Here is a 12,609-nt window from a genome sequence, read left to right as displayed (position 1 = left end):
GAACACTGTGCATGGGATTCCTTTCAGCATCTCTAAAAGTGGATAAAGCATGGCCAGGGTATTGTTTGAATTGAAGCTTAGTAGGACAAACAAACCAGGCATATCCGAAACAAAATGTAAACATCATGCTGGGGTTGCTGGTTAGTGCTTGGTGGCTGCAGGAGGTTGACAGCTGCTACATAAAGGTTAAATGTGATTTCTTTGGTCTGTCAGTAAAATTAATCCTGCTAAAGACTATGTGGCACTCTAGAAGACATGAGTTTATCCGTGTGTGTAAACAGAATATAGACTTCAATATAAATATGCTTTCAGGACTATTTAAAGTATTAAGAGTATGCTGCAGTCCAATGAAAAATGCAGATGGAGCTATCAGATTTTGGAAAGTGCCTGACTACATTTAGATGGGCTAAAAATCTGGTAAGTATCTGGAAAGTAAAGCACTCGTGTTTGCATTGCTAAGTAACAGCATAGGATGAGAAAGGAAATGGTATAGGTACAATGGGGACATAAAATGAAGTAATAAATGCTTGACCTTTAAATTTCATCTTTGCCATCTTCTCAGGCTGCTGCTCCCAAAGACTGACATGGCTGTGTTTTAAATTATGCTTTTATTTGTCATATTCGTAGTTAGTTACAAGTAAAAATTATTGAAATCCATTGTAGTTAATACAAAATAAAAACATAGCTGCACAAGTTATACCATGATTTTTCTTAGAAACAGTATCTCCTATATGATACCATATACTTAAGAGCTTAATTCTTAATAGTACTCGCCTACACTAAGCTCTTACTGACTAACTTCCAGTGTGATTTACTGGTTACAGATATTACCCCTGTGCAGTAATACCTGTTAATTATTTCATAATGGTATTTCTGCTTTAGCTTTCATTTTCCCTGTAATTCGTGATTCTAAATACAAGTTGAAGGAAGCAACCTCTTAGTGCAATGTTAAGTATCAGTAGAATTTTTTTATATATAAAAATAAAAATAACCCACTGCATAAACAACCAAGGATGTAAGGTGACTTGTGGGCATTGTGGTTCCCTTTCCTCCCTTCCCCCTTACCTTTGTTAAGTGACAGGAATGAACATTCATAGTGAACAAACTACCTTGTAGCCTCTCATTTTCAATTAATCTTGAAAAATTACAGACTAATAATTTTGAGAGCAGGGAGGTGACTTTGATGAAAGTTATTAGCAGAGAATCAAATCCTGTGGCTCTGCAGACTCATACTTACATAAACTCATCCCTACCATGAAGTTCAATCCATAGCACATTGTTCCCTTTAGACATGCCTGAAAGGGTATTTAACCTTTTTGAAAAGATTGTCCTTACATCCCTGTAATTATCTAGCTCTTCTGTGTAGATATAGCTCTATATATGAAGTAGTTTATTAAAAAGATAAATTATGCTATTTTCAAAATACTCTGAGATACAAAGTTGTGCAGGTGTGAAGTTTGATAATATATTGCTACAAAGACTAAGAATTAGTGTTATCAGAGTATATATACTTTAAGATGGGAGTATAGATTTAATATTGTGAGGGTTTATTTTTGCTTTTTTACATTTCATAACATTTCATACTTTCTTCAGACTATCTTCATGTTTCTGTCAAACTCCTATTTTTTTCTTTTCAGTTTCTGAACCCTTAAAGGTACAGCACCTGAGCACACATTCATGCTCATCATTAATGTATTTCCATAACTCTGATAGATTGAAAAGTATCTTTTTGTTTCCACCTAAACATACTAGTTTCTTCTGAGTAGCAAGAGACTATTGGCAAAAATCTTCCCCCCACTGAAATGGATGGAACCAAATTTTTAGCTTTGCTCTCTAAGTACTCTGCTCTTTTAGTCCTACAGTGCCATGGAGCAAAGTTCCCAGACAAGCTATACATGTGTGCACAGTTACTGAGGCTGTTAGTATTCATGGAGCATAGCAAGGAAACAGAAACGAAAAGTTCTCATTGGTATTTCTACATTTACATACAAAACTACTCACAGTTGTGAAATACTGAGAGAAGAAAGAGAACAGAAATGTTTGGGGTTTGACTATTCTACATGCATTCCTCTGATCTAACTATAAGAAAGAAAGCTGACCAGCTTGTTTCTACTAGACATACTCTCTTCCTGACAGTCTCCTACACCAGTTGGCAGCATCTCTAAATTTGGTGGCTCGGCCTAAAACAGAGCAACACTGACTTCATTGACTCTGTGTTCTAACACAATGCAATAAATTATCACTGCAGAGAAAAGGATGGAAGAGGCTTAATTGCTGCTACTGCCTGTGTAGATGAAACCAGTTATTTCTCTTAGTGAAACTGTATATCTGGAAGGTGAAGCAGGGCTCAGGATGATTACGCTGTTTGGTCTACCTGCAGGACAGCTGCTGCTTGGGTCTTTTCTTCATCAGATTGTTCCATTTCCCCGCCAACTGGGTTGTTCCTTTCATCACACAGTTTCTGGCTAGAAACTTCTAGAGGCATCCCATATTCTTCATCATCTTCAACAATGGACAGCTCGATGTTGTTCATCGTGGCTTTGCCTTCCATTCTGGCTTCCTTCTCTAGTGAATCAACTACTGCCTTGCCCTCCTCGGTCAGCGAGGTGGTAGGTGTCATATCCGAGTGCATGTCGGCGAATGACATTTCATCCTCATTCTCAGCTTGGTCATTGCTTGCAGTTTCTGATGGTCTGTCCTCAGCTTCTGCAGGGCTTTCTCCTTCACGGCCTTTCTTCACATTGAATGTGAGGGGAGATACTTTGAAACCTGAACTCTTTGAAGAAGAGGACTTCTGATGATGTACAGTAAGTGACTTCTTGATCTTTTCTCTCCGTTCAGGTGACACAATCTTTGTACTGATCTTGTTCATTTTCTTCTCGATGTTTTGGCGGGAGAATGCTTTCTTGAGGCTATCTACCTTCTTAAGGCTGGATCTTTTAAGTTTCTCAGCTCTCGATTCTTCTGTTTTCTCCTCTGCACTGTCATCCATATCATCTTCCTCATGAAACATTTCATCATCTGAACCCAATTCCACTGTGTGCAAGGTTTCTTCCAGAGTTTTGTTCTCATCCACAGGCTCCTCTTTTCCTTCTGTAATGCTGGGAATAGGCTCTTTTGCAAAAACACTGGCAGGAATCTCATTTTCCTCCTGAAAATATTGACAATATTTGAGTATCATAGTTCACAGGACACAAATTAAATAACCAAAGCACAACCCTGAACAATTACTTTTCCCCCCTCCCATGATGAGATGAAGAAAGCTGAACATTGCTTGTTATTTCAGTTTATTTAACTAGTAAGAAGCTACTCAAAGCCCACTGAATCATTATATGGTAAAGTTTAAGACTAATGAGCTGTCAGCTATAAGATTTCTCTTTCAGAGTGACTAGGAATGTGTGCAGAATGGAAATTCCATTCCTTATCATTTAAATTAGGTACTTTTTAGTAAGAGGTTAGCTGTAAAGTTGTATACCTGTCCCTGGGGAGAAGGTAAAGTAAGGTGGCTAAGGAGGTTGTACTGCAGACCCCTCTGTGGACCTGCAGAAGTTGCATAACCCCACAGTTCTTTCATGTTTTTCAGCCAAAGACTATCTCTGCAGAGATGCTGGTTGTATCTGGGAGGTATCTCAGATGCCAAATGTACTTTTGCCATGTATCTGGAAAATGCATGTTGCTGTTAAAAATGGATTGTTGATACTGAGAAACAGTCTGTGATGTTTAGAATATACCCTATTTTACAGCTATTTACAGAAAAAGAAGGTAGTAAATTCGGTTGATAAAGATTAAAATATGAATAAGACAACTCCTTGAAACATAAGAATAAAAAATTATGGTATACAGAAATAGACATTATACCACATAGAAAACACTAGTAGTCACTCCTAGCTAACATGAAAAGTACTGCTTTTTAGAAACAAAACCAAGAAAGGACATGCAAAGAAAGAATCTGAAAACAAAACAGGCTAAAGAAGGGCAGAAGCTGCAACTTGTAACGAGGGGTGTCTACAACTATGGAGCACAGGAGCTTTGCAATCAGGAGCAGTTCAGAGGCAGCACAATGAGCACTCTGTTCTGTGGTAGGTTTTGCAGGCATCTGCCCATGCAAAGAAAATGAGGCTCCTTTTCCTTTCAGCACTGTTGAGCTTCAGATCTGCATAGTCTCTATTCATTATCGTTTTTAGCACCTTCAGACAGTACATGCCATTTCACTTAGGCACATGGATTGGAAGGATTTTCTTCCCCACCCTTCCCCCTCCATATTTATCTTTAGGTACAAAAAGCAGTAAGTGCTGAGTGAAATGGTTGTAATAGTCTCAGATCTGTCCCTAGTGGGCCTGAGTGTGCAGTTAAGGGGAGAAAAGGCCACATGCACTTCCAAGTTCATGCTCATTATTTCAGGACTGAGCACACAGTTGTGATCACTGCAGAGAATTAGTGCCTTGGGTTAAATTTGCTGTCAAGGCTGTATAAGGATGTTGTATGTGGTTGTTGTTTAGCCTGGAGAAGAAGAGGCTCAGGGGGCACCTTATAGCTCTGTACAACTACCTGACAGGAGGTTGCAGCCAGGTGGGGTTGGCCTGTTCTCCCAGGCAACAGGATGAGAGGACATGGCCTTCTCAAGCTGCAGTCAGGAGGTTTAGGTTGGATATCAGAAAGAATTTCTTCACAGAAAAGGTGATTAGACATTGGAATGGGCTGCCCAGGGAGGTAGTGGTCACTGTCCCTGGAGGTGGTTAAGGAAAAACTGGACATGCCATGGTTTGACACAGTTGGGTCATAGGTTGGACTTGATGATCTCTGAGTTCTTTTCCAACTTAATTGGTTCTGTGATTCTAATTAAAGACAAAGTAGTACTGACTACTTTGTAGCCCTTCTGGAACTCAAGAATATGCAATGTAGATGAGCAGAATCATTTTATACCATATATACACAGTATATAATCAGTGACTCAAGTATGTTGATTAATATTCCTCAAGAATATAGTAATGAAAGGTATAAAAGAAATGGATGACTGTTTGATGGTTTGTATATGCTTTACTTCTTTAGTTTCTTTCTGGGACAGTGGCCTCAGTCAGATACACGGGCACGGACAAAGCTTTACATGCCCTTTGCCTGCAGTGAAACATCTAATAAAGCCCACACTCTTCTCCTGACACCTGTAATGTTGTTGAAACTATCAGCAACAGTGACCAAGATAACAAAACAAAGGAAACCTGCACCAGCTTTAAGTGAAACCAGCTGTAACTCCTGTACAAATATTTATATTTTCACTGCAGTTAATGAAATGTGGATTACATGAGTGGGTGCAGTGTTGAATTATTTCACAGAGCATGAGAACTCAATATAAAGCATAATTTTCATGTCTAGAGCATTCTTTCCAAACCTAGGTAATCACATACAGTTTTAGACATCTGAACATTCAGGTTTAAGTGCCTGAATGGTATAGAAAACTCTAATTTTAAAGAGTAAAGATGGGTTAAAACTTTTAAGGTATTTTATCTAGGAAAGTGGTGTCATATGATTTGATCACAGTGCAGTCTGAGCCAGAGATGAGCCTGTGCAGCTCTTCTCAAGGTCAGGTTAGCTCTGTCTACAGTTATTCACATTAAACTGAAGTACTGCAAGCAGTCTCTACAAGAATACAGACATAGATTTGATTTCAATTTTTATCAAATTTCTGACTGAGTAGAAGAGAAACTGTCAAACTACCCATATTTATAAAGAAAAAAAGAACAGAAATATACTACATAATAATGAGCTAATGATTCAATTAAAAGCAGCTCCTAGGTGGCCTTTGGCTATCAGGCAGTACTGGCATTCAAGTCACCACTCCTCTGTCTAAGCTTCCTGCATGGCCCAGAAAAACAGCAGCCCCGGGCATCTATTTGTCTGCTTGTAAAATGGGAATGACATGCTTACCTATGTCATGTTTCTAAAAGACCTTAGGATCACAGGAACTATTAAAATGCAAATGAAAATAAATTAAGTAAAATGCTTTGAAAATACAAGGCTGGTATAGCAGGAATACTCTGTGGTGGAACAGACATTTCTATTTCAAACACAGTTACTGATAACATATTGTAAGTGGGCTATTGATAACTTTTTGGCCTAATAAGTTTAGATGACAGCTGTATTTTGTTTTGATACATTTTTCAAGCAGTCTGGTATTTCATTTAGGAAGACTAGAACAATACACTGAAAAATGCCAGCTGTTACAAACTGCATAACTATTTTCCATGCAAAAAAAAAAAAGTAGAACTTTGATCTTTTCTTCTTAATCTAATGTAAAATTCTAAGAAAGCATTACATCTTTATATTTTCCACATCTGAGTTCAAAAACAGTACTTGCATTGGGTTTTTTTTGGATGGGCTTGACTGTAGGTAGCTAGCTGCTCCTAAATTTTGTTTTTCTATGTAGGAGGTGAACAGAATAATGGAAGTTGTGAGTAAAACAGCTCTTGTTAATATTAGTAATACTTGCATAGTTAAAAACAGTGCCTTCCCTGTGGCTTTGATGAACCATTCTTGGGACTTTTCTGTAGGTCATAATCTCACCCTTATCTTTTACCAGAAAGAAATAAGATCCATAACACTGTGTACTACAAAACTGGATGGCCTCAGTGAACATGTTAATTTACTCAGGGAGAGTGAAATCTCTGATGTGTATGAGGGAAATTGGTGTGATTTGGTTTGGACTTTTGTTAGATTTGCTGTAGGAGGTCATGACCTTCAAGAAGAGGAGATGGCATTTTCCCAGTCCAGGCTCCTCTGTTCTTTGTAGATGCTGTTATAGGCCTAAATGATTACTAGTCTAAAACTTGCTTTGCTATGCGGAATAGGTCAAAACATGACAAGTTCTTCTAAAACCAGCTGTAGCTCCACTTTTGGACAAATACATGCTCTTCAGACCTGGGGAGGGAGGAGGGCAGAGGGGAGGAAATTGCCACCCGCCCAATTGCACGTCCTGTGCAGGCTGAGGCGTTGGCTGCACCGTCCCCCCGACCTCCCACAGCACAGCTGGGTCAAATCTGAAGAGCTATGTGAGGTAATTTTGGCATTAATCAATAGAAGAGTATTCTTCCTGCAATGCCTCAGTGGGAAATATAGTAGTTAGATAATAGCATTATTGGCTTGTAATTCTTCTATTTCCCTCATTTGTTCATTTTTGAGTTTGAAGATTAATGCAGTGACCCAAACAAGATAGAATCAAATGGCTAATTTCCTGTGCCCTCTTCTTGCTTCATTCTTGCTTCTTGCAGCATGAAGGATTTACCAACAGCACCATCTGAAAGGGACTTGAATATTCGTGTGCTTGACCTCAAGCTGCAATTTTGACTTATTTTATCTGTCCTATTTGCATGACATTTAACCAGTAAACATGACATTTAATTGAGAAATTAAACATGAGCCTGTTTCATCTTGCATTTTGCTTTTGCAGCTAAAAAGGCAAACAAAACCCCCACCAAACCAGAACCAAAAAGCTGATCATGTGGCAAGAACAAAATAGAGGGAACAATGCCAAAGCTTAACAAGGATTTTTTAAAACAGTCACTTCAGTGTTTTGCTAAATTGCTGTGTCATTTGTAATAACTTTTGCATCCTCAAATGCTTGGAATGGAGCTCCCTTAAAATATGTCACCAATTAAAGAAATATATGCACACAGTCTAGGGAGAGAAAACTAAGTGCATTTTAATGGAAAATATGTAAATAGCTGAACTTTTCTAAACACAGTTCATTCTCAGTGTGTATGCTGAGGGAAAGCTGATGCTGGAGTGTGGCAGCACAGTTTCATAAAATACAGAGCTGGAGCTCAGTCGTGTGTTTTGACTATGCTCAGTGCAGCCACCAAGTATTAGAGAGTTTAGGGTATATAGTGAATGCAGAATTGAATCACAAATGTGAAATTAATTCTCATATTGAGCTCTCTTCCTAAGCTAGAAAAGCTGGTCCTAATGAGAAACATGTTGTGTGAAGTCTGGGATTGGGGTTTTTTTCTGTGGAAAAGAAGAATCCCCCAGCTGAAGAGAAGTCTCATACATCCAGATTTCCCCTTTGTTTTTACAGAGATCTGGCATCGATATGGCTTCATTGCTGTGACTTCTCCTTCCTGCAATTGTTTTTCCATGGATTCCTGTGCAGGGCAGGACAGAAACTCAGCCAGACTTCTGCTTTTTCCTCTGTACAATTATTCTAGCAAGGCAGAGGCCCTGCTAACTACCAGGTTGCCCCCTCCTCCAGCTTGAAAGGAGATTCCAAGGAGGTGGGCATGCAGGTAAGGCACCTGTCAGGTCAGCAACAGGCATATGAGCACAGACTGGCAGCCGCTTCCCAGTGGAAAATCCCCCTTCCTCCCAGCCTCCACTGGAGAAAGTCCCAGGCCCTGCCCATGCTCCCATGCCACAGGGAGCTTTACCGACCACCCTGGTTTTCCAGACAGCCACACTGCCACGTAGCAGCAGGCCACTGCCAGGAGCAATTCCCAGGTGACAGATGATTTTTTTTTAAACTGAATTTAACAAGAATGTTTCTTTTTTAAAACTTGTGTTCCTAATTTGCATCAGCTTGAGATTGGTTAAATTCATCTTCCGACACTGTGGCAACATATTTTCCAGTGAGAGATGCGAACAGAGTCATCCAAATTCCTGTAAAAGCAATGAAGAACAGACCTGCGGTCGAAAGGTACCAGCCCAGTGATGGGCACTCGAGAAGCAGTGGTTTTTCTTTATCTGTTTTACTTGGACACAGACCTGTGTTGTTTGCTTTGCTTTCGTGCACTTTAGGACCCAGTATTAACTAACGGTTCAGAGGTTTAAATAGGCCTTAGCTTTGGATTACTGTTTAGTGTCAGGAAATGAGCAAAGCCAGCCGTCCCCTGTGGGGAAACTGCTTTACCACTCAAACCGTCCTGCGGGAGTTTTACTGTTGCTTTCACGGAGTGCCTACAAATTGCTACCACTGGAGAGTCCTGCCCGAGGTAACATCAACTGTCCCACGCTCACAGAGCTCTGTTTGTCTTTGCATTATGTCACTTTAAAGTGCTACCTATTGAGTTATCTGGAGGAAGACGATTGTTGGAACAGCAAGGCTCATGCTCAAAGGTATCAGAAATGCCTTCCCCCAGGCCTCGCTGATGCACCTACCCCGCGGGAGGTGTTCAAGGCCTCTGAAGCTGGAGGCAGGAGCCAGTCATTAGCTAACGGGGACTGGGAGATGGCAGTGTTTTGACATATAGTAATGGAGCTTAAATTACTTGGAGAACTGCAGAGAACATGTGTCTTTTAATTTACCCAGTCTCTGGAATAATTTCCACATTCCTTCTGGGGTGGAAACATGCTGCAGCTCCTCCTCTTCTGGCCTGACAAGCCTGAACTGTAATTTGGGAGAACAATAAGCAGGGAAGTGGGGGCTTCCTTTCTGGGGGAATTGCCTGAGCACTAACCAGGCCTGCCAGCTTCTAAAAATTAAGAACTACTCTGTTGTTTTGGGATGGTTTGCATAGAAAAAAACCCCAACAACCCAAGGAGCAGAATTAGTGACTGACAGATGTAATGCCCAGGTGACAAGCTTAGCATCAGGTGATGCGCCTGAGCTGTGACTAGTCCAGCTACATGTTCCCTCTCCTTCCCTCCCTCAGTGATTTGTGGAGGTCTGTATTTTTTAAAATATGTGAAAGTCATGTCCTGTGTTTAGTTAAAGCTCATGGCGTGTTCTATCCAGACCATTGCTTAAAAAGGGGAAAATATGCAAACTGCTGCTATCACTGGATGGACTCCCAGGAAGCCGAGTTTTTAAGCTGAATCTTTAGCTCATCCCTGATAAGCTGATCAGCCTGCACAGTGAAGCAGCGCGTGAGGCAACAGGGAACTGCAGTGCTGCCCCTCTCTGCTTCCCAGGGCAGATGCAATGGCAGTTTTTGGGGGCATTTCTACTACAAATTAGCACAATGGGCTCTTTCCTCAAGTTTGTCAAGAGTTTGCAAAAAAAAAAAAAGGGCCCTTAAAATTTACTTAAATGCCCCCCAAAACACACAACAACATAAATCCTTCCCCGAGTATGCCAAGAGTTAGTAAAAGATGGCTGTTTCACCTCATTTCCTGAGAATAAAAGGTGGCTGCTTTCCCAGGTATGTTAAGAGTTAGCAAACAAGGTCTCTTTCCTCATGTTCGCTAAGAGTTAGTAAGCGACAACTCTTTCTTCAAGATTGCCAAGAGTTAAAGAGGGTTCTTTCCCAAAGTTTGCTAAAAGTTAGGAGAAAAAAAAAAAGCTTTTTTTCCTCTCAGGTTTGCAAGAGCAAGAAAGACATCGCTTTCCCCAGGTTTCCTAAGAGTTAGCAAAACATGCTCTGCCTATGTTTGCCAAGAAGAAAAGTGGGCGTTTCTCCTGAATTTACTAAGTATAAAAGACAGCTCTTCCCCCAAGTTTGCTAGGACAAAAAGATGTTTTTTCTCCCAAGTTTTCCAAGTTAGGAAAAAGACGTCTCTCTTTTCCAAGAGTTAGTAAACCGTCAACTCGTTCCCCAAGTTTGCCAGGAGTTAGAAATGGGCTTTTCCGTCATGTCCGAGAGCAAGCTCGGCGGGGCCCGGAGCCGGGGCGGGGGCTGCGGGGAGCAAGGGCCACTCACCTGGAAGATGAGCACCTTGAAGCGGTCCCGCCGGAGCAGCTGGGCGTGGTGCTGCTCGAGGCGTCGCACCTGGTCACACTGCCGGTCCAGCCGCTCCCGCACGGCGCGGGTGTGCGCGCACACCTTCCGAGACTTCTCCAGCAGCTTCTCCACCGCTTCGCCCGTCGCCCCGTGGCTGCGGCACAATTTGCCCAGGTCTCCCTGAATACCCCGCACTGCCCCTTCCAAACCCCGCTGCCTCTGCTCCATCTGCCGCTGTTGACCTTCCACCGTTTCCAACATCGAGACCAGTTTCTCCAGCAAGGCCAGGACGGTCAGGGCGTTCACCTGCCCCCCGACCGCCTCCGACGGCGGGAGCGGGGGTACCGCGCTGCCCCCCGCTGCCTCCCCCATGGCTGCTCCGGGATGGGACGGTGGCTCCTGGCGCCGCTATTAAGGACTGCGCCTTCCCCCTCCCCGGGGGAGGTTTCGGGCAGAGCCCGGCCCCGGACCGCCCCGGGCAGCCTGGGACCGCCTGGGACCGCCCGGGGCGGGCCAGCACCGCGGCCGGCACTCCGGGGCCTCCCCCCAGCCCGTCTCACCTTCCTTTCTCAGCAGCCAGGGGTGCATTTTCGCCCCACACTTCGCGAAACGCACTAGTTGCCTCCTCGCAAGCATCAGTAGATGGCAGAAGATACCGCAAAATGCGGTCGGGGTTGGGAGAAAAACTCAGGAAGAGCTGGGAAAAGGGGAGAAGAAAAACGTATTGGTAGTGATGGTCCGGGAGAAAGTTTGCGAGTGTAAGCTGGAGTTAAAGCCTGTCGTATAATCTGACGGAGTTAAACTAATAAGAATAATTAAAAGTGTTTATTGCTATAATCAATATAACAATTATTACAACTATCGTATATTAACATGCTTTTTAAAAAGAAAATTATTAGTGTAATCACTATATCAGTTATTACATTAATCACATATTATTGTGCTATAACAATATTCAATAATATAGTATTAGTACATTTATATTAACCTACTGATAATAATGGATGATAATTGTCATAATAATGAGCATATTTATAGAACATTCACATGTGGTGAATCAAATCTCCCATCCATCCTTCCTCTGAGTGAGCACCCTGTGCAACACCAGATGGGTTTTTAAAAGATATTAATATAAATATTTTTCCTCCTCATTGTTCTTATTATGATAGGTTTTAATAATAATTTAGATCACCTATTCTCACCTTGCATCACCTCCCCTCCCCTCCTCTAATTTTATGACTAAAAATCCCAAACAAAATACAGCGTGGTGTTGCATGAGGTGCTTACTTGGTGGAAGGAGTGCCAGGAGATTTCATTCACTGTTTATGATGTGGAGATTAACTGGGCACTCTGGTTGCCCTGACTGGATCCTCTGATGCTTCTTCAGTAAAAAAAAAAATCATAAGATTAGAGTGGCTGTTTGGAGAAGTAGTGATAAACGGGGTATGGTGGCAGAGGAACTATGTTTTCAAGCACCAAAATGAACTATTTGGAATGAAGAAATACCAAGCTGTTTATTTGGAATAAGACATAAGCTGTTATCATCAGGAAAAGGGTTGCAAAGTTTCATGGACTTGGGTGGGTCACCCATATTCTGATGTTCCTAAGCACAGTCATTCTTTTTTTTTTTATTTTCTGTCCTTGATATTTGCTTGGTAACAGGACTTCTTGCTGCAACAGAGATGTTTCTAATGCTTGGTTTATACAGAATTCTGATATTTGGGTAGCTGAAATATAATATTTTCTAATTGGCTATATATACTTCCTTCATGATTTTCTTGAATCCTGTAGATTAAAAGCATTTATTTGCAGTCCAGATGGCCATGATCCCTGCCCCTTCTTTTATATAAAGAAAAAAATCAATCATTTTACCTTGAAAAGGAATAAAAATTAATGACTGAAGAATTATGCAAATGAGTTAGCCATTTCAAACATGTGCTTGAGCCCCTGATGTTCTGCAGTT

At 41.5% G+C, this 12,609-nt stretch overlaps 1 protein-coding gene across 1 annotated transcript; it reads right to left on the bottom strand.

Annotated features, from left to right (window-relative positions):
• Positions 1–589: 589 nt before the first annotated feature.
• On the bottom strand, positions 590–11,218 carry CAVIN2 (caveolae associated protein 2). The gene is made up of 2 exons (XM_071562372.1): positions 10,626–11,218; positions 590–3,151 (listed from the first exon to the last, which is right to left on the bottom strand). The coding sequence occupies exons 1-2, from the start codon at positions 11,016–11,018 to the stop codon at positions 2,357–2,359; spliced, it is 1,188 nt and encodes a 395-aa protein (XP_071418473.1). The 5' UTR covers positions 11,019–11,218; the 3' UTR covers positions 590–2,356.
• Positions 11,219–12,609: the final 1,391 nt, after the last annotated feature.

Source organism: Pithys albifrons, chromosome 8 (genome assembly GCF_047495875.1).
Source record: "Pithys albifrons albifrons isolate INPA30051 chromosome 8, PitAlb_v1, whole genome shotgun sequence".
Classification (NCBI taxonomy): Eukaryota; Metazoa; Chordata; class Aves; order Passeriformes; family Thamnophilidae; genus Pithys; species Pithys albifrons.
This window is presented reverse-complemented; position numbering and strand designations above follow the sequence as displayed.

Coding starts and splice junctions, on each gene's coding strand:
- CAVIN2 (XM_071562372.1), bottom strand. CDS start 11,018: ATGGGGGAGGCAGCGGGGGGCAGCGCGGTACCCCCGCTCCCGCCGTCG. Junction 3,152..10,625: donor TCAAGGTGCTCATCTTCCAG/GTGAGTGGCCCT, acceptor CAATATTTTCAG/GAGGAAAATGAGATTCCTGC.